We start from the raw sequence: 25,763 nt of genomic DNA, 5'->3' as shown, positions 1-25,763 counted from the left end.
CTTCCAAATGCTTTGTGTGAAATGGTTTTCAAACGCAATCTAGTAGAGTTTAGCAGAGAGTGCGCGATTTAAAACTTTAATGCCGTCTGATTCTTGAAAGGGAGAAAGAGGTTGTATTAAGCTCTTCTTCTTGTTCTCGGGGTTTGATGCTTCTCCTTGAGAAACTTTGACATAAAAGAGTCATATTGTCACAATTGTGTGAAAAGGAGACTGGGTATTATGCAAGCAGTTTGTTGAGTTTATGCAGTGGTTTAGCATAATAGACCAAGATACAGTCATCACCTCACCCCTATCCATACGGTGGAAAGAAACTACCTCCTCTAAATTGGACGACACGTTAAGCAGAAACAGATTCAGGGCGTTTATCAACATGCTCTGTCTCAATGGGAGTCTGAATATTGATTTGCTTTGTTCTCTGCAACACGTTAGCATGCTAACTTGAAGTAAGCTTCACCCGGAACTGAGAGAAGTCTTGTAGAGCTAGCTGAAAGGTTTTTGACAGGCATGAAGAAATAATCCTCTCTGGTTAAATTAAAAGCTTAGGCATCAGCAGATATATGATTAATCCCGTGATGGAAACGAACACCATTTGTTCTTATGGTATTTTTTGCTTAAACAGGAAACTGTCAATCCCAAGAAAATGTTGGACCACCGCTCAAGCCATTAAACTGTCAAGCAACCTCGACTGTCTGAAGACAATTCCTGGACAGTTCATTTGATAGTTGTAGAGAGATTTCAACCTGGCACAATGCAGACTGATTGACAAGGCTTTCCAGTCCACCACCCTGCTAGCATAGCTAAACACGGAGCCAAACCGTCATACCTCGACTGACACTCTCCTCTTTCTGGTTCGGCATGAGAGAAAATATTATCTGCTGCATCACTTTCTAAAATGCAAACGCCACCAAATGTGGAACACAATGTGAAACACACAAAACCACAGCGTCCATTTTGTTATGTCTGACCATACATCTGAAAGAATATTAAATTTACTTTGATTTATTTCAGTGACAGGCAAACGAAGAAAGAAAAAAGTGCTGAAAAGGTTTTAACAGATTGTTCATAGTTGCTGACCCTCATCGTAAAATTCCCAGCCGCACTTTATTTATTTTTTTTCTCCAAAAACCATTGTTCCGTGACAGCATTTGGGAATCTGTGAGAAAGCTGGAGCCAAAATGCTTTTTCACCAAGTCTTATTTCATTTACGGCCAGAGCCCTTGATCAGTTTTTTAAATATATCTGAAAACCTGTTTTGACTATTTTTGCTAACATACAGTAAATCATTTTTCTTTCTGAAGTGGGAATATTATTGTTGGCACACACGAGTCTCAGCGAAGGTTTTTTATCTTTATATCGCTCTGCAATTTTAACTGGCTTTCCTAAAAGTCTAAAATTAGAATGAAAAATAAAGTGAGGAATATTATAAACCACGGTGATATTTGCAAATAACGTGAGGTATTTTGCCTGGAACAGCAGCCACCATATGGCAAACGTTTTCTTAGCAGCTGTCATACCACAGAAATCAGAAGGATGTCATAATGTTGTACGAAATATTCCTTTCAGAGGTGTCAAGTGTCATTACAAAGTGAGTTAAAGTGAAGGGAGTGCCAAGTGCAGTAAACCACCTTCTGTTTCTTACAAAACCTCAAAAAACAAACCTGTGGAAGCAAACGGGGCTCATGTTGTAAAGTGGGAGTCAAACTCCACCTGTGGTTACATTGAACTGAGCCCGGACTCCTCACTGGCAGCGCCTGACATTATCTTGGAGGCCGCTCAAAAGGAGCAGAGTTGGAGGTCGAGGCTGAGCCAAACGGTGGGATCAGATTCAGGCCTTAGCATCGTACAAGGAGGTTTCAATACAGTCCTGCATTTTGCACCCAAATAACACTTGTAGTCTGCAAGAAGGGGGTGGGGGGAGCGAGCCATATTCTTCGTCTCATTTTATTCGGTCTTTTTTTTTTTTTTTTTTTTGCTGTTGTATAAACTTGTTTGGTAAACACAGAAACAAGTTTACATGGAACACAAAATTTATCTATGAGCAGATCTTGAACAGTCCAGTTGATGTAGAGCTGTGAAGTCAAACATTATTATATGTTTGACTTCGGCACGGCAACCCAAAGTGTACGTTGGAGTGGATGATTACAAAATGGTTTGAGGAAGTGTGTGTTTACGATCAGTAACTGGACAAAAACTGACAAAAAAAAAGAAACAGAAACACGATTTGGAAGTTTGCTGCCTTTTTGTATGATCCTTCAGTGTAAATATCTAAACGTGGCTGTTAAAATGAATTTGATGTCCAAATTCTGGTGGTGGAATATCAAACTAGTACATATTTAAGGCAATCAAGTCTTAGACCTAAATGTATTTTGTGTCTTTTTGTTCCAGGACCTCCTGGTAAGAGAGGAAGGAGAGGCCGCGACGGAGAGCCTGGTATGTACGTTTATAATTTGGATCGGAGATCAGAATTGTCTTGTTCTGTGAATTTAGAAAATAAATAATTCAACTGGACACCAGCAGATTTTACTACGGTCATTTTAGACGTGCAATGTATTTTCTTAGAGGCTAAAATGTGTAAGAGAGGTTAGGTCAGGGCATTTTGGGATTGATTCCTTTCCTACAGAAGCGCTACGTTTTTAAACTAAAGAGAGGAGATAATGTAGTCTAAAAAGAAAATAATGCCTCATCTTAAGGCTGTTATCTCTTGTTCGAACCCATGACATTTTGCATATAATAACACGTTTTTAATTGGATTTTTGTCGTTATATACTCTCTTGGAGAAAATAAGAAAAACTCTGAAAAATTCTAGTTTTTTGTCGATCATGACAAAGTAGAAAAAATATTATTTTAATTTGTTTATAAACCAGTAATTCTAATGTATTTTTTTGTTTTACTGAACTTTATATAGATATATAAAAAAAAGTATTTATAAATCCATAGTCAACATGGACGGATTGACATACATTCTAGTCCAGTACTGGTTAAAGGACACCATATTTGAGTTTATTAGGCCAATTGAACAAATGTTTTTCTTGCTGAGAAAACCCAGCCAATTGCATCATGGCATTGACTTTGCAGCAATCCCTCATACTGTACAAGCATGTGGCGACAGTGGAGAGGAGAACTTAACTCTGACCCAGCCAGTTAAAATTCTGGAAGCTTTCTGAGGTTATATCTGGGATGCAATGGAGCCTAATCAAAACCTCAGAGAAACACTGCAGACCTCACTAAACTTAAACCCCTAAAAACTAGATTTGTTTTGTTTTGTTGTACCAAAACACTGTAAAAGATGAATTACATCGTTATAACCTCCTGCGTTACTTCTCCAACTTACTTCTGGTTAAGGCAACCGTACATGTAATTGAATGCCCTGACGTATCAAACCTTGGGAATGAAAAATTGGGTGCATTCCTTCTGCCGTGGCCGTAATTAATATGTCCAATCTCACCCTTTCATTCACTCCCTCCCGATCAGAATCGAGAACCCTGGCCCAGCTGAGCCCTCGGATACCAGGGGGAATGAGATTTCGTACTGTGACACCTCCACAGCCAAAGAGTGTCGCCACAAATTGAATTTGCAGCAAGAACATGCACTTGGCGGAGAGCCGCATCAACACTCCTTTCACCTGATAGAAAAGTGATAATGGGCTCTCGAGTGTGGTGGCTTTCTACACTTGAGCACAGTGCAACAGAGCACAGCGAAAAAGGCTTGAAAACCAAAGTATTGCCCTTGCGTAAAAAAAAAAAAAAAAAAAAAAAAAAAAAAAAGGAATTATACAGGCAGGGTAAAGCAAAGGGAGCATGTCTGGATTCACGGGCCGGGAATCCAACAGTCTTTGAGGGGAAAATGTAAATAATAAAAAGCCGTTTTTAAAGTCGAGAGAAATGAAATCTAATCAACTGAGGCTTTGCTGTTTGAGTAATAAAGAGCAAATTAATTCCTTTCACTTTGATTTTCCTCTGACAAAGTTATGATCCTTTTCAAGGTCACTTTATACGTCTTGTAAATTAGTGTGGCGAGGCTCGGCTTTCCCAGGCTTCCTATTCGTGCAATGCAAAAAGTGTTCCAGTGCACCACTTCGGAGCCACGAGACGAAAACTGGGAAATGAAATGACAGAGAAAAAACTTCAACGCTACAGCTAGCTGTGAATCTGAAACACCACTGGGCTTTGTTTATCCTCAACCTTACTTCCAAATAAACATCAATCCTGTCACCATATTTCTAAAGGCACCATTGTATAGAGACATCCCCCCCCCTTGTAAACCAGAGGACATGTGGAGAATGTGAATAGTTTCCTCTTGACAAATCAATTGGAAATAAGCAAACCCACTCACTGTGTTTTGGACACAGAGATCGGTTAGACAATAGGAACAAGAAGCTTCAATAGTCTGTGTAATATCAAAATTGCATTTAAACTTTGGATGATGTATGTTGACAAAATATTGAGGTTTAGCAGATGCCAGCTGGGAACATAAACTATGTCCAGTTTGACCACAACTTTCTGCGTAAATTAGTGGGATTTTAATGACCGTACCAACCAACAGTAACAAATGCTGTTATGGTGAGATGGATGGAAAAAGTTCAATGGTTTGCAAACGTCTTATAAATAAACATCTTAAACGAGCAACATTCGTTTTAAGCCCTTTTTGCAGACATTAACACTGACATTAACACGTTTTCTTCCAGGATTGCCCTGTTGAAAACTTCTTCATCCATCTTCCCAGCTTTCTGCTCTCTGCTAAAAAACAAACATGCCCTTATGATGATGCTGCCACCACCATGTTTCTCTGAGGGGCCGATGTGCAGTGTTAGCTTTATGGAGTTGTCCTGTCAGATGATTCTCACACATCAAGTGTGGATTTCTGCAGGTTCTCTGTTTGTTTACTGCCTCATTGGCAGCTTGTTCAGGGACGTTTAAAAAAAAAAGATGTTGCAAAACTGGCCTTCTTAGTATCTCATTTTCTGATCCCTTATTGGTAGGTTTGCAGTTGTACTATACTTTATTTAGAAATTGGGATTAAAACTTATTCACAGTGTTATCCCTGACCTGTCTGCCGTGTTCCTTGATCGTCTTGAAGCAGTTTATTCACTCGTACTCGCGGTAATTACCCCATTCATACAGAAATTATATTACACACACAAAGATTATGGACTTGATTGAATAAAAAATGAAGTTGTACTGGATTATTTGTTTAGTATAACAATAAAGGGGGCAGAAAACAAGTTCATCCCAGATGTTTCTGATTTGTATTTGTAACATATCTTTAAACAGTTTATGCTTTTCCTTCTGCTTCTCAGTAGTATACTACTTTGTGCTGGTCAATCATGTAAAATCCCAATAAGATACAAACATTTGAATCTGGAAATGGTCAAGTTAGATTAATATTTTCACAGGAGACTGCGACTCAGTTATAGTTTCAGATTGCTGTTGTGTAAAAGTTAATATTTCCTTCTGGTCACATTTTGCTCGGTTAAAAATTGGAGTACTTGCGCTTTGAATCCCTCAAAACGGGAGCTAAATTTAACAATTTGAACCGCGATTTTGATTATCAGATCAGTTTTCTTGTGTTTCAAAAAGGACTAAAAGCTGAAAGTTTTTGTTCCTCTGATAATGAAAAGAAAGTTTCTGATGGACACATGTAACGAATTCTTCACTATAAGCCGTTTGCTAATATCCCAGAAGTTCCCATCGCTCTAACGCGAGTCATATGTTTTTCATGATTCACTCTAACCAGAAGTATTCTTTCTAAAGGCACAAGGAAGTTTTCAGGCCTTGCTGGAACTGACAGGAAGAAAAATTGGAAAAAATAGCGATATTTTCCAGTGTTAAATATGAATGAAATACTTCATAAGGATTACTGTGGTGCTTACTGCGGACGTATGGAAAAGGAAAAAAAAAAGTGGGATGAATAAGGTTTTTGCCCAAGTACACGCCACAGTGTCAAAATGTTCTAACAGGTAGTCATTGCTGGAAAGGTTTGGTTAAATATTTTCCTTCCCTCTGAACAATCAGGACTTGTTAGTTCGGTACCGGCACCAATGAAAGGAGCAACTGATCCTAGAACTGACAAGCCTCAGCACGCGAGTCTGACAGTGGAACAAACGGGTCAAGAATGGACTGCTAATGTCACCAAAAGGATATTAAAAAGTCTTGTGCAGCACAATGCTTGATCCTTTGAGATTTATACAAAGAATAAATTACGTGACTAAAACACAGGTGACATCTGTCATGCCATCATATTTCTAAAAGCAGCATTGTGTAGAGATTCCCCCCTGCACCTTTTTTTAGCCAAAGCAAATGTGGGGAATGTGAATAGTTTCCTCTTGACAAAAGCAATTGGAAATAAGCAAAGCCACTAATTGAGTTTAGCACACAGATAGACAATGGGAACAAAAAGCTTCAACATTCTGGGTAATATCACAAATTATATTTAAATTTTGGATTACTTATGTTGACAACCATGACTGAAATACAGTCATGTGCATTCATTAAAATATAGCTGCAAAATGTTTTAAAATGTCTGGGTTTTTTTGTTTGTTTTTTATTTTTTTAAGAAATACCGTATTTTCCGGACTATAGAGCGGACCTACAAATAATAATAATAATTTAAAAAAAAAAAATTAAAAACTGGAAACGTACTTGTATAAGCCGCACGGGCTATAAGCTACTGGTATCTCCGCCGCTGTCGGGTTTCCATAAAGACCCAGCAGAGGGCAGCAGAGGGTTGCGAACTAATAAATCTGCTGGATTTATTAAGGACGCAGTCCTGCGTCTCCAACGCCGAACCATGGTTTCGTTCACGCTGAGTTTACGTGCAGCGGCTCTATTTCCCTCCAGTTCTACCAGATTGATAGCCCTAAACTTAAACGCTGCATCATATGAGTTTGAAGCAATTCCTCTGTCTTGCCTGCTGCTAACATGTGCTTGTTCTAAATGAAAATTAGCACTTTCTTCTTTGATTTCAAATTTTGACCTCCAATGAGTCACTTCCTGCTTAAGAGTCCCCTGGTGGTTGAAGAAAAATCAACAGAAATCCGAACCGGGCTATAAATCGCATGGTTCAAAGTGTAGGAAAAAAAAGTAGTGGCTTATAGTCTGAAAAATACGGCAGAATTCACGCTGCAAAAATCCCCAATACTGTATAATTTGGTGTTTAAACTGCAGCCTCCTTCCTTCCTTGCAAGAGTATAAAAACCCTTTGAACTATGGTGGACTTCAAAATAAGTGGAAGTAAAAAATTTTTATGGATTGAAACCTAAAATGTTTGGTTTAAATATATTTTCAGCCCCATTTTACTTTGATTCCCCATCCCAGAACAAATCCGTTTCAGTCCATTACCTTCTGAAATCATCTGTTTTCTAAACAGAGCCCACCTGTGTGTAGTATAATCTCACTGTAAATCCAGCTGTTCTGCGAAGGCCTCACTCGCTTTGTCAGCAAACATTAGTGAACAAACAGCAGTAAGAAGACCGAGGAACCCAGCAGAGAGAGCAGAGAGAAAGTTTGTGATGAACAGGGGCGGATCTACTGGGGTGGCATGGGGTGGCAGTTGCCACCCCAAACGAGAGCCTTGCCACCCCTGTTGCCACCCCAGCTAGCGACAATGAATTCAATAAATAGTTATGGCAAATCGGACTTTAAGCGCATGAAACTCTTTTTTTTCCGACAACATTGAATGCAACACAATGTAACCTGACACTTACTGCTAAGTAGCAGGAAGTGCGAGAGAAGGACAGAGCGCCAGCAGCATTGATGGATATATATATATATATATATATATATATATATATATATATTACTGGACATTAGTGATTTATCGTAAGTCACACATGCGCCATTGCTGTCCATTGAGTAATTAACTATACTACATTAAGAAATTGTATTTAAGCCTCGGTGCTACATGAAGCTCATTTTGAAACAATGCAAGTTAAAAACAATATTCAGTATTGTTTTTAATACGAAATATTAAAAACAATATTTTTAATATTGGTTTTAATACGAAATATTAAACAATATTTTTAATATTGTTTTTAATATTATATATATACTGCCACCCCTGAAAAAGTCCCTGCCACCCTCTTGCCACCCCATCAATATTTTTCTAGATCCGCCCCGGTGATGAAACAGCATCCCGAGCTTTCGACATTTCACTGAGCTCCGTTACATTTTTTGGTTCAAACTGGTCGGATTTAAACAAGTTGACCTTCCAGCAGGACAATGCCTGTAAACATCCAGCCAGAGCTACAAAGGAATGGCTCAAAAATGTATTGATTGGTTAGAATGACCCAGTCAAAGTCCAGATTTGTTTATTACTGCAAACTGTAGGCAAGAGAAATGAAAAAAAGCCTTTCATAACTTTCTTTATGTCCATTTGCTACATTTGTGTTATTTTTGAAAAGATGTGCGAACCTGGTAGATCAAGGTGATGACTATAAACATGTCATACTTTTCAGATTTTTATTTTTTAATGATTAAATAAAACTACAAATGATTTTATTTTCATTTCATAATTACTTTGATTTAATCTATTTCATGAAATCCCACTGAAATATAGTGAAATTTATAGTTTAATGTCCTTTTGCTAGATAATATTCACGCGTACTTTTCTACTTACTTTCCTTTCTGCACCTTTCTACTTTCCAACCTTTTCTTCTTTTCTCCCTACAAGCCTTCTCTCTGACCTAAATTTCTTTCTTCCTGTTTTTCTTCCTCTCTTCCTACTTTTTTCTTTTTTTTCCTTCCCACTTGCCTTTACTCCTACCTAATTTTCCTGCTTCTCTTACTTACTTCTGTTCTACTCATCTTTCCCTTATACCTATTTTCAATACTTCTTTCCATTCTCCTTCCTTCCTTTTCCTCTGCGCTGTCCTGAACTTCGATAACCTTTGCCTCAATGCAGGCAAATCTACAGTCCATAAAACCTATTTTTTCCAATAACTTTGGCCAACAAGTGAGACTGACTGGTGTCGGTCGATGGAAGAATGTGAAGTTGTTGATTACAAATACAGCTTTGAGTACAATGCTGTGTGTTTATAATGAATTATTTGAGCCTGTTTTGAATTAGATCCTCCAGATTTAATCATTGTAACTTCCCAAACAACTGATTTGTTATTGCGTTGAACCAAATCGTGCCCATTTATCACATTTTCTCATTGGTTTTGTTCGTTTATTCCAGGCCTCTTGGTGAAAAACCATTTGATCACAGCCAAATGTGTCAGAAAACACACATTGGAGCAGATGTATTAAAACCAAAGTGGTCCCCTTTAATTCGATCGTCCATTAAACGGCACCGTAGAAGCTCGGCCTCAATCTCATGACTCCTTATGGGCCCCAGCTGTCAGAGCGATTTGGGCAAGTCATGAAGAAGAGCAGGCTGGTGGGACGTAGAGATTGTAAAGAAATAAAATCCCTTTTTCTCAGGGCTGAAGCAGCTGGGAACCTTTTTAATAAAAGCCCAATATTTGCTTGGTTCTGGGGAGTGCAGCATTTTTCCTCTCACACAGTCCTTTGAGCTCCAGTAATTGGGGAAAAAGTGTCACCTCACAAAAATCGTTGGAGATTTTTAACAAGCACACAACCCCTTGTATAATAAAATCAGAGCCACTTACAAATTTAAAATGTGATTGCCAGGCCTGGTGGCATTTTCCCCCCAACTTCATGGAAAACAAAGTTTTAGTTCCATACTCAGGAGCATTTTTTGGTGAAATAATTTATCTCCAAGTTACTATTCTCTTCTTTGACATAGTGAAGGAAGAGTTTCACGTCTAATGTTTTGGTGATTGTTTTATTCAGTTTGAAATAACACTAACTGTTGTTTTCTTCTCTCCTTTAGGTCCTCCTGTAAGTATTCCTGCTTTGTTTCTCCACTTTGAGAGATCGGTGTGAAGGTAAAAACCCAGAAAATATTGATAAATGCATAGCACTTTGAAAACAAAGTGTCCATGTCTATGATCCAGTGACTACTCGCTGCGAAGGGGAGAAACGGCAAAACTCTTCAAGGCCTCAAGGTTGCGAAGAGGATGGATGAGCACACGCCTGTTTTTGTGCTTAATTCACCTTGAATTCATTTGTTTTCCTTGTGAAGTTGCCGGGCAACATGTCGACGAGCCAAAAATGCACAAAACAGTCCAGCACAAATCCTATGCAGAATATTCCTAAGAGACAAAATATATGCCTGAGCAATCCTCAGTGGCTACCAAAGATCAACCTGGTCAATCTGTCTGTCTGTCTGTGACAGAAGCCATTTTACAGAAGAAGAAACATTGAAATTATATTTGGGGATGTCCAGATGTGTTTTAAAAAGTAACTACTTTGGTCAGGAATGTCATAAAAGAATAATTTTTTTATTTTTATTTTTTATTTTTTGGCAGCAACACTGATTCATTTACTGTGTAACAGTCCAATTAAGCATTTAAGTTCTTAAAATCAAGCTAAGAGAAATCAGTAAAACACTTTTCGCACCACTAGTAGAAGTGTTGTGATTTTGCCCTGTTCAGCTAACTCACCGCTAACAGCATTTCTAATGACAGAAGGACAGATATAAAATGTATTGAGTCAGATTTCAGAGCAGTTAATGTCAAACAGGCTGGAGCAGGTAAGAGTTTAAAAGACTTTTTTTTTTTTTTGGGAAGACCTCAATAGGTCAAATATGCACAACCTACAATTTTGCAAGCTGCAGTTTTAAAAAAAATGGACGGGTAAAATGTAACTGCACAACCTGCAGATGTTGCAGCTAATCTAAAGTTAGACAGTTGACTAACGGGAGGCTTCAGGATTGTAGTTTAGGCTAAACTGTTGATGAAGATTGTTCAAGTATTGGCACAGGACAATTCTGGTGTTTAATTATGAGAATTTGGTTTGTTGTGCCCCTTTTGCAGCCGGTTTAACTTCAACATTGTTGACATGTTTCCTTACATCCACTTACACAACCTTTTAGCACCTTTCTTCCGCACACAGGCTAATATTTTGAGTCAGCGGCATCCTAGAGAATGCTCCTGATGAACCAATTCATCAAGTCAATGGTCCTTGTTGTTTTCTATCTTCTCCTTGTTATTCGGTCTAGAGTTTTCTTTGAGCAATACGATTTGCTGGCGATGGGAAATGTGCTTTTGTGAAAAGTCTGTAGAGTCACAAAAATCTAGGCTTCACATGGTTGCATGGAGCAGAAGTTGAAGGAACCTCATTGATTAGTTAATCCGATAAAATTCTGATAATTGTTGTTTTTTTTTTTTTTTTTTTTGAACAGTCAAAGGGACACAAGTTTAAGCCCAGGTCTGCTGCATAGCAACACAAATACATGCGGTGGCCAGCTGGCAGGAGTTGAGTAATCATAATACATAATCAAATTTACTTCTTCATCACTGCCTTCCTCTAATAGGGACCCTTGTTGCTGTCATCTGGGCAGTCTGTTTTATAACATTCCTGCTACCATCATCCATCCCTGGCAGCTCCCAGAACCTGCACAGATTATCTCACCTCATTACGCAGGCTGCGGATCACAGATTCACTCCTCAGAACAGATGGAAAACTTCAGAGTTTCCCCTAAAGATGAAGAAAAACACATACATGCACACATAAGCAGCAGGGTTGTGACAGCTTGCTTTATAACCAGGTCAAGCGGGCACCGCGTGCGTACATATGTGTGCGTGCCTCTGCTTTCTTTTTCTTTTTTTTTTTTGTACATAGCCCAGAGGCAAGTGTGGCTGAATAGGTATAATAGCGTGTGCCGACTGAGCTGTAAAAGTTGTAAGTTAATCCTCTGAGCCTTCTCAGACACTCGCTCGTGGGGCTCTGGGATATAAGTAAGTGCAGGTGGTCTTGCTTTTCAGCTTCTCTCGCCAGGCCTTATGGCTGACAAATGAAATCATTCTGTGAGATGTCTCGAAGTACGACAGAAGTCCCAAAATTGTCTGAACAGTTAGTTTTGCGATTCAAGCAGTTTGCTGCCGTGCACAGAGGATGATTTACTAAAACAAATAGAATGTGTTCATTGTGTGAGATTATACATTTAAAGCCCTTGAGTACCTTGCAGGACTCTAGTTGTGACCAGCTGGTTGCAAAAGATGGCAATAAATATGTACAGTTGAGAAAATAATTGAATTGAATATTGAACGTATTATTATTATTATTATATATTCGTAGCAACCCAAGTAATCCACATGAATTGTAAAATTATAACAAAGTATTCTTTATATTCAAAGTATGAGTATTGAGTGGTCTTACTGAAACTAGTTACAGTTTTAGTTGTAAAAGTAGTTTTTGCTAATAAGTTCAAGATGTTTTTGCTATGGAAAGACGTTGCTAAGGTGTGATGTTGAAGGTTCTGGCCGCCTCTTCTCTGCCATCTTCAGTTTGTTCTACAGATTTTCAATTCAAGAAGATTCAAGCCAAGTGATTTACTAGGTCATTCTGGCAGCTGCCTAAACAGCAGCTGGGAGTTTCCTTGGCAGTGGGTTTGGGATCACTGTGTAGCTGAAAAATCCTTTAAATCCATACTTGGATTCCTTCCTACCAATGTCCCAGTACCGTTAAGCATTCACCCCCTTTGCAGTCACCTGAAGATTCATGGCACTATTTGTTTGAAAGATGGACCAAAACCAGGATGGACCTTGAGTATTCCCAGAGCTCAGGAACCAGTTTCAGTTTGCTAAAATCCACAACTACTTGAGGCCCCCTCTGAAAGAGCTTGTAACTGTCTATTTTAAGAGTTCAAACACCAAATATAAGTTAAGGTAACATCTAGTTTTCCTTATTTCTGCCCTGGGGGGTGGGAGAGCACAGATAATCAGTGCCAAGGAAAATAATGACACTCCTAGATTGGCTCGTTTTCAGACATCATCTAATAACATGTTAACTAACATTGCTCCCAGTGTTTCCAGCTTTCCAAGCTGCATTTCCTGTTGAATATATTAGATATGCTCTTCAAGAATCTCTGAGAATTAGTGGGTCTTTTGCAGATAAACAGGAGTTTTATTCCACAGAAAAATCCGTGAAAAATAGTTATTCTGTCTAATAGCATAAAACTAAATTTGTGGATTAGTTTCTTATGACATTTAGAATGTTTTTTTTTTTTTTTTTTTTAATTTGCTACGAAAAACATTGACGTGTTCAATTCTTACTTTCCTGTGATAGTCCACTAAGCTAAATTTAGCCTGTACAGAAAAAAACAATCACCAGGGTGTCATGGTTACATATTTTTAGAGACGGTTTTCAAGTAATCCTGAACTCTGGCAAGTGGCTTACCCAGCGCAGACCAAATCTAAGCGACAAGCATTGTGCGTGATCGCGTGTGGTTTCTCATTTCGCATGCCCACCCGCGGATTGCAGGGGACACATCGCTATAAATATTCAACAGCTCCAACGTTGACTCAGGAGCACTACGAAAATTGTACACAGTCCTCTGGTCCCTCCAAACAAACCGGCCGCTGTGGAAGACGTCACCACGGATCTGCATGACCTAATTGTTGTTCTTTGAAACTGATAAATGGACAAGAATGCACGGTTGTTAACTTCAGTAGGACTGAACCTCTTTAGAAGCTTGAGTTTCCAGTTACACATGGAGAAGTCATTTGCTTTTGTTTTGATTTCCACTTTATTCCCACAGTTTGAGCACTTCTGTCAGTTTTGCAGCGTAGGTTAGTTGTTGGACGATGCTTTGCTTCATACCTATTCAACTTCTGCGGTTCAAAGAACCAGAGAAGTCAAACAAATGAATCTGACAAACACATAATGGTTAAAAGTACAGTCACATAAATTGTACATCTTTTGTCTACTAGTAAAACAATTTTGCTAATTAATTTTTCAAATAGAAGTACAGTCTGAAGTATTTAAGAAGAAATAAACAGAGAAAAATAAAAAGTGAAACAAATGTTTTGGGTTTTTAATGGTACTGCTAATAGGAGACATTTGCAAGGTACATAAAGTTAAAAGCAAGAAATAACAAAGGCTTCAAAGCAATATACAAAAGAAAAACCACTTTAAAATTAATTTATCAATACCAGATAATATAAATTCTAAATACTCAGCAAATACTTTAGCAAGTTTTAGAGATATTTTTTAATCTTACTTATAAATGTGGAAGAAGGAAGCATCCTGCACCCAGGAAAACTGAAAAACTTTCCTTTTCTGAAAAGCTTAGCAAAACCAACTAATACTCCCGGAAAAATGTTCTTTTGGGTCGATAGGAAAAAATAAGGCATTTAAAATTTTGCAAGGCTTAGGTCAGTGAGGGCTTTGTGTGTTATTATAGGAATCTGAAATGTATTTTAAAATTAACAGGGAGCCTGTGCAGAGATGTCAAAACTTGGAGAAAGGTGATCTCTGCTGCCAGAAGTTGCTCCATCTGTGACTGCAGGGCTCTCAATCAACTGCAGGATGTCAAAGGTCAGCTAGGAGAAAGCCTGGGGAGGAAACGCGAGCTAACAGCGACTCAAGAACTTGGACGTGGAGCGGATTCAAGAGCTAATTTCTCTTACTTAAAATGACCCCAGCTTTTGTCGCTCTTTGAACCAGTTTCACACAGGATGAGAAAATAACCTAATTAATTTGCCGCTGCTCTCTTGCGACCTGACAAACGGGTGCTCCTCTGCTTTTTTTTTTCCTTTGTCTTTTGCTCCTTCATCGTGCGCTTTAGGTTCGCAGCACATTCTCTTGGCAACCCTTTACTATGAAACCTTTGCACATTAAACTCTGATGCCACCACCACAGATTTCATTCCTGCTCTATACATTCAAATCCTACATAACCGAGTTATGGACCCTAAAACAGCACAGTGCTTCAAGTTGGATTAAGCTATTGGTTTGACTGGAAAACGTACTTGAAAATAGATGGCTTGTATGTTTTCTATGTGAGGCACCCACAGTGCAACACTCCAGCTCCAGCCTTCCCAGTTGGACTTCCGACTTCAGGGAGCATTGTTCTTGCTTTTCCAACTAGAAACCTGGAAAGTCTGAGTTTACAGAGAAAGTGCAATAAAATATCGCTGTACTAGTTAAACTTGAGCCTTTGTACGGCCAGATGCTTCTGATCTGAGTGAACGCGTTCACATAATTAAGTATAAACAATGACATATTTGAGGTGCAGTTATCAGGGTCCTTTTCTCATCTTTCTGGGAATATGAGAACGGTTCATGTGAAAAAATAAACCTCACCGCTGAATGTGCACACCATTTAGCACCAATCAGGCATAAAACACCGCCCGAGAGACTGCACTCGACTACTCGCTTACACTGACGTGTTTTCTCTTCTTTTTTTTTTTTTTTTTTTTCCCCAAAACACAGACTGAAATGTCACATCGAATGAACATTAAACCGAGAAACTAATATACCTTGAAATCTGATTAAAACGGAGAGACTTTTGAAATTGCGACGATGCCGGAATGGAGAAAAAAAAAAAAAAAAAAGAAAATAAACACTCGTGTCATTTACACCGGCGTCTCGGTTACAATGCAACACAAGCCATCTCTAAAGTTCAGTCATGTTCTCAGTCGGGTAAATAAAGCCGGATATTTCTGCATCCGCATTTGACAAGTAGCTTCCACCTCCCTGCTTCATCAGCTGAGATTCCTGGGATGCAGTTAGAGGATGATCTGTCACGACGTATGAATTATGCATCTGCAATACAGCGATTAGAGGAAGTGTGGCGGCGAAGCAGAGGAGCCCAGTCACCCTCAACCCTTCATTCCTCATCTGATATTCACCCCAGCTCCACACCTGTTAATAAAACATCTTTCCAGCAGGACTTTGATCAGTTCTGCTCATCTGCCACTGTACTAAACTTAGCTAAAGTCAAGGGAGCATCTGCAAAACTCAAGTTTTGTTGATCTTAGTATTTTTTTTTTTTTTGCCGCATTAACAACTTAAAACAGAAAGAGCATGTCTAGATGCAGCTCCCTGAAAAAGTATTTTTTTCCCCCTCTTGAGCTTTTTTACTCGTCTTTTTTTTCACAAGCATAATTTGTGAAACTGAGTTGGAGAAGGATTCATGGTTTTCAAAATGATTTTTTTTTTTTATCCGTAATGCATCGATCGTTTTTGTATGGAAGCCCATTTCCGCCACTCTGTTATAAAAAAATAAAATGAATTCTCATTATAATGAGATAATTTTATAAAAAAATAAAATAAATTATCTCATTATAATGAGATAATTTTATAAAAAAAATAAAATAAATTATCTCATTATAATGAGAGGATTTATTTTATTTTTTTGACATTGTGGCAGAAACGGGCTTCCATATTTTTGAAACCAGCTCCCAGAGTAGAAAACTTTCAAAGCTTTTCAAAATGATGACGTCAAACCTCCATCTCTCTCTCTGTGTAACTCCCTAAGCGCCTCCCACTCACAAACGGCAAGCATGGCGGTGTTCGGTGTTGTGTTTTATGCTGCAACCAGTATTGGCTTTGCTGTAGCTGCTGTAGCTCAACCTACTGCTCCTCTCCAACTCTGAGCTCCAACTTCCTAAGGAGAACCACATGTTCATCATTTGCCATTTACTTCACGAGTTCTTTACACATGCCGGATGTTTTGTGTTCTGCGACATTGTTATACTGCCACCAATTTGCCCGACATACCTACTACTACCGTGGTGTTTTCTGTGGTGTCGCATCCTGTCGTTGGTATGCACGTTTTTCTTAATTGCTTGCAAAGATTTCCGTTGTTCGAATCCATGTAGATGTGGCCCGAGTTACGCACAGGGTGACTGAAACTCCCTTTTTAAGGCGATACGCACCACTTTGCATTTGTGCATCTTTCGAAATTGCAATAAATTCCGTGGCTTTGCAGGCCACTGTACGCAACGTTAAATAAAGAAGAACAGAAAGACGCGGAGGAGACCCTGCTCAAAGCTAAGAGTGAATCTATGTGACGTGACAGCTTGTATCTGGGCTTGTAAGGGCAGCGGTGCCCGAGGAAGCTGGCTTGCACTCAGTGTGACCACATTAATAGCTTGACCTTTTTTAGCTACGAGTTGCCTGCTCAGTCATTGCCCATCAGCTGTAGCTGTTTTCAGCAAATGATGCTCAGGGTAGTGGTTCACTCACCGGGACTCGAGGCAGTCAGCAGGATACTTCTGCTGAGCAGGCTACATACTCACAGGAGAACTTGCACAGTTTAAATTTTATGCTCATTGTTAAAGTAGAAAACCAAAAGTTTCACATTCTTTGAATTTACATAAACTCTCCTCCAGCTCACAACATCTAATGATGAGAAATGAGGAGCACCGAGTGTGGTGGTGTTTCTTAATAGAACGAACAGAAGACCCGGGCAGGAGTAAAGCACTTTCCCACCTGGAACATTGTAGATTCTTCTGAATTTCATTTCCACAACAAGAGCTTTCTGGGTCAGACGTTCGCTCGCGTACGACACGGGGAACAATTTGAACTTTTTCTGTTTATAGCGTGTTTAAATATCTCTCTCCCCTTCGAGGGGAGAAGTGACACTTCCAGACAGAAAACCATCCAGGCTTGATTTACGTTCTGACGTTCGCTTACACGCTTACACTAGACACGCACACGTACAATCAGTTGTGCGCTATCGGTTTCATTTTTTTTTTTTTGTTGCTTAGTTAACATAGTCCCCTCTCCCACAGGGACATCCAACACATAACAACAAACAGACACACGGGACATGCTTGCAAACGCTCACACACACACATTAAAGATATTTTATGCCGGCTAATTGTGATACACTGTGAATATGGGAACCAGATGCCATTCCCAAGACGGTTTTCCAGTGTGGTTTTCCTATCCCTGCCTAACCTCTGCATCCAGATTCCCGCGACGAGCACCAGCCATTTGTGGTCGTCCCCTCCTGCCCATTCTGCTCTGATTACTCACATCCCTGTCCTCCATTAGTTTCCTGCCTTGAAGAGAAAAGGTCCCCCAGGGCCCACGCTAATATGACCGAGAGTTCCCATGCAGAACTAACAGATGGAGGTCTACTTAAAGATACGAGGATATCTTTCAGTCTGTAGCAAGTTTACGTGTCTTTGCTTAGATGTGTGTGTTGGAATGACTTTTCCCAGCTCATATGTTGAAGTAATCACGAAGCTTAAAGAAACGTGCCAAGGTTTCACACTGTGTGTGTTGAAATTATGCAACCGTTCAGGTGCAAAAATGGAGGAGGATCCTGGCATCGGGTTAAACAACAGAGGAGGTTCAGAGCAATGCAGTCAGTGGTGAGCTCGTACGAGGTTGTGCACTTTTTCTTTGAATTCTTCGGATCGTTCACGTGCCAAGTCGGGATGCACAAGTTGCTTGTGCAGGTTGTGCAGCTGAACTTGTGATTGGCAGATCTGGTTTTCTGATTTTAGTTTTAGTCTTTAATGCACCATAGCTGAGGGCTGCAGCTTCTGTTCATTCCTTTCTTGTCTGGGTGTACCTTCTGTTGTCGGCATGGGGATGAAGTTTGTGACTTTCACCCTATTGCCTCTAAGATTGTTGCATAACTTACCAAGGTAAATTAAATTCATGTTGAGGGAATGACACCTGGCTATGAAAACACTTTTTCTTATCTTACAACAGCTGAAGATCAGTCTCACAATGAACTGGATTATTCTGATTACAGTTTTAGCCTTTGTAGATTTATTTTATTTATTTTGCATCGTTAAAGAAAACGCCAATAATTTGCATGTTGATCACTTTCGATTGGATGAAGCATGGAAGCTGCAAAAAGACTGGATTGGGTAAGTCTACACTGGACAGAAAGATAATGGAAAAATAATACACTCACTTTGCCTTTTTATGCATTTAGCACAATAGCACGCACATCTACCAGCTAAGGCGTCAAACATTTGACAACTCAAAGAATATTGCTCAAAAGTGTCCTGAGCTCAAATGCCATGCGTAAGGCTTTTGTTCACTTTGTTCCCTTATCCAGGAACTTGCTGCAGGAAACTTTCAAATTGACTGAATTTAAATCCAAACAAAAATTTCTTCAGGCGGATTCAATGGCATGTACCTGTTTATAAATCAATCAATCAATCAAATTTTATTTGTATAGCACATTTCAGCAGCAAGGCATTTCAAAGTGGTTTACATCATTAAATGCGAAAACACAGAGTCATGCAACATTGAACCAACAATCAAAAACATTATCACTGCTTCTCGTTTTCTTTTAACTGTGTGACTGTATTTCCTAATGCCTCTTGGCCAGGGCTCCCTTGAAAAAGAGGCTTTTAATCTCAAATGGGATTTTATCCTGGTAAAATAAATGAAGAGTAAAAAAAAAACAAAAAAACACAGGAGGCAAATGCTCTTTTCTGAGCTAGTGGAAAACAGAGACTTTATTAATATGGAGAAAGTTTGGCTCAGGCTTGAAGCATACACCTTTGAACAAAAAAACAAAACAAAAAATGTTCTGTTGTTTATTTGGAACGGTACCAAGACCACCTTCTTGGTATCTAGTGCTTTTAAAACAGCTTGGATGTTAAAAATCCCCTTAATTTAACTTTACAGCAGCCAGACAGGTCGAGTCACATCGGGATGGGTCAAATATGAAACCGAAAGTGAAACTGTTACAACTCAATCTAAAATTAGTTTGGGTAAGTAATCATCTGACCACTTTGGGTGCACTTGTGGAGCTTTGAAATTTAATTCCCAGATGGTCAATTGATTGCTCGATTAAAAAAAAAAAAAAAAAGCGATGTGGTGACTTCACAGAAAAGTAACGTACTGAGTCACGACACAGCAGAACACTGTGGATTCCACCCCGTTGATTTCATGGTACAATTCAGAATGGGAGAACATTAGAAAGTGGATACACACTAGACAGGACTTGATTTCCCTCGAAATGTGATTCATTTGATCATGTTTAGTCTCCTGTACTGCAGTTATCAGAACAGCATGCATGGCAGGAAAGGAACCCGTGCAGCAGCTTTATTAAAATAGTCAAACTTAAGCTGAGAGACTTACTGTGTCCCTCCACATCATCCACCTCCTCACGTTAAATACGTTTCTACGCCATGCGACGGCATTGGCCTACTGCCTTAGATATGGCTGTTTTGCGTGAATATTGCTTTTCTGCTTGATGAGGGAAAACAATTGAGCTTTCGGTGCTGTGAATCCAAAACTACAATAACGACATAAAGCATTCCATAGTTTATAAGCTGCTTTCAGTTCTTTCAGAAAAGATGTAACAGCATATTTATGAAAACACTGCCAAGTCAAGTCGTTCTCCAGACTCTTATAAAACCTAAGCCCATCTTTTCAATTCACTGCATGACAAACACAACGTACCTCTCAACTGCATAACTTATGTCAATCATAGCTCACCTCTTCCAGATCTTTGCTTTGTCCCTCCTCCCTCTTATGACCTGCACCCTCCTCATTTATTTGTTTCTTGTCAACACTCGGTGCATGAAAGATTACTCGGCTTAGCTCCCAGTGTACAGGTATATTTATTGATATTGTGTAGCCGTGCGGGAGAGAGCTGTAAAGGCCCTAAAAGCGGTAGTTTTTTTTGGCTGGAGCCTTTAGAGATGCCAGTGCCTCGGGGTGAGATGATTGGATCCATGTGGCCAGCAGTTTGGGCTTCTTCAACGGCAGCCTGCCCAGTTGGCCCGGCTCCTGCACGGAGGATGTGAGCTCCGTCTGCTCTGGACCCCGAAATGTTTAACTGGTCACTCCGATGAAAACTAAGACAACTGCACCCAGACAGAGGTTACACGCTGATCCCCCTTGTTACTGACATTTTGTATCTTGTTGTATTATGGTGGATTGCCTCTTGCAAAAAAAAAAAAATGTACGAGCAGCTCTCGGCCAAACCCGAGAGAAATTACTTTGCTCATGTCAACAACGGCTAAAGATGTGGATGCGAGCCAGCCCCCTCGCCTCCTGTTGAGCTTTCATCCATTATGTTTGCAGTACATTACAGTAGGAGAGGAATGTGAGACAATTTTGATTTGCACCGACTGAAATGGGCTGTTTTGTAACTTGTAATTTGGTATGAGTGGTTTCTGAAATTACACTCCAACAACGCCGATGTTGCTAAATACAAATATGTTGGAAATGAGAAATATGGGAAAGAGAGCAAATAAATGAAAAAAAAAAAACAAAAAAAAACTTATTGGAGAAACAGAAATTTCATGACATTTTCCACCATTGCTTAAATACCTTTAAACAGCCACTCAATGACTTTGTGGTTGCTATTTTGGGGGAACTAAGCATCTGACAGTAAAAGCTATGGCTGGGTTTTTGGTTTGACTCTAATCAAGGTTCTCTCCAAAAAAACATCACAAATAATTAGCAGTGCTCACTCGCCTGAACAAAATTTGGCATTTTAAATCTCTTACCAATACAAAAGAGGGCTTTCAAATATTTCTACAACAGAAGTTCCACTTCAGCTGCACAGCAGTAGAAAACAGAATTTTATTTCCTGCGGATACAAGCATCGATACACAGGCAAAGCGTGGCGTAGCGGAAAAGCCTTCAATGAAAAGCAGCACACTGCAGCATTTTCTGCAGCTCTTTACCCACATATGCACCTATGCTAGCATGGATTTTGATTTGGTCTTGTGCACAGAAACATATCCTCTAGATTTCTTGGCTGCCCTTGAGCAACCAGAAGCTTCTGCTCCCTCCAACTGGTTTATCTAAAGGATTACGATGTAGACACAAGCTAAGCCAGTGATTCTTTATTACTCTGCTCCTTTGTTACCTTGGCAGGTTGTCTGATTTTTTTTGATCGTGGATGATGATCCAGAAGCCATCTTTTGTGTTCTGGTTTAGGTCAAAGTTTTCTTTTCCAGGATTTTACTGTACAATGTGGTCTGTTCAATGGGAAATCAGTTCACCCTTTGCTTCTCCGTACTTCTTGTACCTTAGTAGAAATCCAGCCTAAAAGCATAGCGCTACCTCTCCATGTTTAGCTGTTGATGCTCTTTGGGTAATATTTTCCTTTCCAGCATCTTGAGTTGATCCAAGAGAACTTAATTTTGAATTTTATCTGAGAACAATACTGTCCCTGAACCTGTTTTGAATCATGTTTAGTTCAGGGGTCTCAAACTCCATTCCAGTGTTCAACTTTTAAATGTGTTCCTGATTGAAAGGACAGAATTGCATCCTTGTCATGCATTAAGATGTTCTCTGGCAAACCTGAGATGGGTTGTTACTTTACATTTCATGTTTGCTATTCTTATCATCACCCTCAACCCTTCAACCCCATTGGGCAATATCTTGCAAGAGGCTCCAGACGCAGCACCGTTGTTACGAAGTTTCTTGGTGATGGTCTTGGAGCCCATTCTAACTTGGGCTCCCATATTCGTCCATCGTTGCTGAAAGGCTGGAACAGAAGAAATGTGTGTATCATCCACTAAAAAGAGGCTGTGAGGCTGGATATTGTGTGAAAATTAGAAATGCAGGGGCAATAACAGAAAAAGTCATAAGTAATTTAACTGTGAGGTAGTATTAAAAGGGGGTATTGTACAAACCTTTTTGCTTTATATCATTGTTCTTTCATCAAAAACATACTTGGAGGGTTGCTTTGACTCATTCTTGAATGTCTGAAGAATACTTAAGATATTTCAAGCATCTTAAGGATGTTAAGATGTTTGACATCTTGACATCAAACATTTGGGGGTTCCCAAACAAGTGCCCATATATTGCGTCCCCCATTGCCCCAAAGACCCGGTTTAGCGAATAGTCCCCACATATTACCCCACCTCTGAAAAAGACTAACATTTCTAAAGCATCAAATCATGACATCATAAACCATCATACTAAGAATGAAAGACTGCAGTTGTAAAAGCGGTCTTCTCTTGAGTTTGAAAGGAATTGGTAACCTGTCGATCAAACTTGACTGATGAAGTAAGTCTGTGAAGGTCAATAATTTAAATAACATACAATGTAGTTTCTGGAGACTTGTGAAAGTGACTAAAACAACTATTATTTTTATGGATGAATGGTAACATCATGGGGAAAATACAATAAAAGCAATTTTAGAAAATGACAATAGTGTACTTTAAAACAGCAGTGAATTCTGGTGCTGAATAGCCGCACTTTACTGTTAACCTTACAATAACTGCGTTGTTAGTGTAACAAGCTTTTCAAAAAGTGCATCAGAAACAGATCTCCATGCCAGAGTCCATTCACCGAACATCATTTACTCTTGATTTTAATACAAAGTGATGTAAGTGACATTGTCAGATTTGTAGGACACTGTTCTCTGCACTATTTGAGGTTTTGGCCCATGTTCCCTTTGCCTTTCCCATGGTTTTCCCACAGTCCCGTCCATATTTCTCCCCCGCTCAGTTTGAAAAGGTGGCAGAGGTTTCCTCCTGTTTTTCATACCAAGAGCCAATTCAAGACTTCCACAGGAGACCGTGGTCATGGTTTGGCTTCAAAAGGAGAAGCTACCCATGTGTCTACAAAAAGGGGGGGAGAAAATAAAAGATTCAGGTCCAGTGGTCCACAAAAAATCCAATCTCACCATTAATCAGCTTGATGAATATCAGTAAGTGAACACAGAGCTGCACCTTTGCTCCCAATAGCCTCTTGACTATAGGAACATAAAAACAAAGATGGAGCTCAACCAGTTTCCAGTTTAAATCTTCTCAGGAAAATTTCCTAAACTTTAATATCGATTTTTTAAAATGGCATCTTCCAGTAAACACAAAGTAAACATAGACTTAAATGTTTAGTTCCTTTAAAAAGCATTGCAGGAATCTAAAACACTTACATGCTCAGTATTAAACAAAGATATTGATATTGTTAGTAAAAACAACATAGTGTATTCGGACTGGATGTTTAATAGGTATTAATCTTACCGGTTTTATTGTTTAATGAAAGCTGAGTAACTCAAGTTTAGAGAAACAAGTTGGTGTCCGGGGCACCTGTTTACCAAGAGTTGGGAAGACAGTTAGAAGTTACTTTGTTGCTGGGATGCCCTGGAGAAACTGGCATAAGTGGAAGATAATCTGAAGATGTTTCCTACAAAGTAAAACGTTGAAGAAAAAAAAAAGTAGCGATTAGCTAAGGTTTTTGTGCCAAATGTCTAGAAATGCCCAGACCTGGAATATGTAAGGGATTTCATTTTTGTTGATATCCAGTCCACAGTGGGCCGATTAGAGACCCCTGGCACAAGAGCATTTCAGTAAGTCACTATTCAATAGGTCCGTTTGAATTAAACTAAGAGTTGTATTATTTAAAAGATTGCCATGAATGCACAGAAATGATTACCCACAAAGAAATAACAGTTTACATACTATGCAAATTAAGAGCTAAACTCTTTTGATGAAGTAAGTTTCAAATGCAAAACAAGCAAATTTGATCAAACGGAAAAAGCAGCTCGAACTTTGGAGGACGTGCTAGCAGGGTTCTCATGAAGAGGAGTCAGAGTTGAATCTGTAATAAGTTGTGAAGAGCATCACACACAGGTGCTGATTAGCAACCCTTTGGGGAGTTAGACTAAAACCAAGAAGCAAAAGCGACGGTTTGACAAGTGGAAATTTCCTCTGAAGTACAGTTGGTTCCTTTGAAATAATCTGCCAGGAGAGTTATTTAATGCGCTCGATAAAAGGCTTTGATTGCACCTGCGTGAAGCTTTTGGAAAAGCTCCGGTGAGTGTTGTCTCCAAACGACGTGCAAATGATGAGTTGTGTAATGATCGGGTGCACACTGCATTGAAAGAAGCATTTGATCCATAAAGCAGGATGAGCCAAATTAACTTCTGCCAGTCATTGTCGGCGCTTTGTTGACTGATTAAAATGTTCTGGTTGCAATTACGAGAATAAGTGTCCAGACAGTAACAGATCTTAAAAGCCACATCGACTCTCAGTCAATCTGTGCAGTCCTTACCAATAAAATTTACAATTTTGGACAGTAGCAGGAGAATTTTGAGGCTGGTTGTGAGGTTAGAAGTTAATATTAAAGTTAGATTAGACTGATGGTGACCATAAAACCCACAGTCAGAAAGATTAGCATTTAATCTCCATTTGTTTTCAACCAATTTGTCAGAAAATTACTCTCAGGTTTGAAACGCCTTCATATTTTCCTACTATAACTCATAAACAAAACGAAGAAGAAGAAATCTGGAGGAATTTCAGCAAAGCCCAAGCTTGGCACCTGCACTATCCGCTTCCTCGCATGGCTCCGCATCAAAAAAACACCATCTATCAAATGTAACAAGAGTTACATCCACGGATGCAGTTAAACACAGCACTGGCCAAAATACAAGGTTCATGTTCATCAGGCAGAGGAGACTTCTCAGGACTCCGAGGCGTCTGCGATGGACCATTGAGAAGTGGAAACATGCACTGTCTGGGAGAAATGAATACCTTGTGCTACAGACCAAAACAGAAAAGGAACATCCAGGCTGTCATCAGCCAACTGTCCGAAATCCAGGGTCTGTAAAATCAAGCTGTCAAGTTTGAACATGAGTCTTGGGTTCATGCTGCTCTAAGTGAAGCGGAAGTCAAAGTGAACAGGATTGCTTTTTTTCCCCTCTACACTTTTATTACACCTATTTGTACTTTATTGCCCCATATTCTTCTTTTTTTTTAGTTCAAAATCCAAACGTTATACATAGTAAATTCATCAGAAAAATACAATTCATTGTGCTCACATTGTGTTAAAATCCATCTAAAGGATTATTTTTTTTTAAGTCATCAAAGAAATTGAAGTTTCATGTCTCACATTTGAAGGCAACTTGATCGTGCAGTTGGGAAGTTGCTCGTCTGATCTTGGCATCTCTGAGGAAACGTGACGGAAAGACAGAGATTCAGGGAACTGAGCCCTTCAGAAATTTGAAAGTCAGCAAATCTGTTCTCTGACAT

At 39.3% G+C, this 25,763-nt stretch overlaps 1 protein-coding gene across 1 annotated transcript in view; it reads left to right on the top strand.

Annotated features, from left to right (window-relative positions):
- The window catches only part of LOC148154086 (uncharacterized), a 136,266-nt gene that overhangs the window by 94,667 nt on the left and 15,836 nt on the right, over positions 1 to 25,763 (top strand). Inside the window, exon 3 of the mRNA XM_088016038.1 lies at positions 2,386 to 2,430. Within this exon, the coding sequence (XP_087872164.1) occupies positions 2,386 to 2,430 (45 nt within the window). The remainder of the gene's footprint in view (positions 1 to 2,385; positions 2,431 to 25,763) is intronic.

This window comes from Poecilia mexicana, unplaced genomic scaffold (assembly GCF_051168715.1).
Source record: "Poecilia mexicana isolate PSO_F unplaced genomic scaffold, ASM5116871v1 scaffold_18, whole genome shotgun sequence".
Lineage (NCBI taxonomy): Eukaryota > Metazoa > Chordata > Actinopteri > Cyprinodontiformes > Poeciliidae > Poecilia > Poecilia mexicana.
Note: the sequence above shows the minus strand (reverse complement) of the source record. Positions and strands in the feature narration are given on the sequence as shown.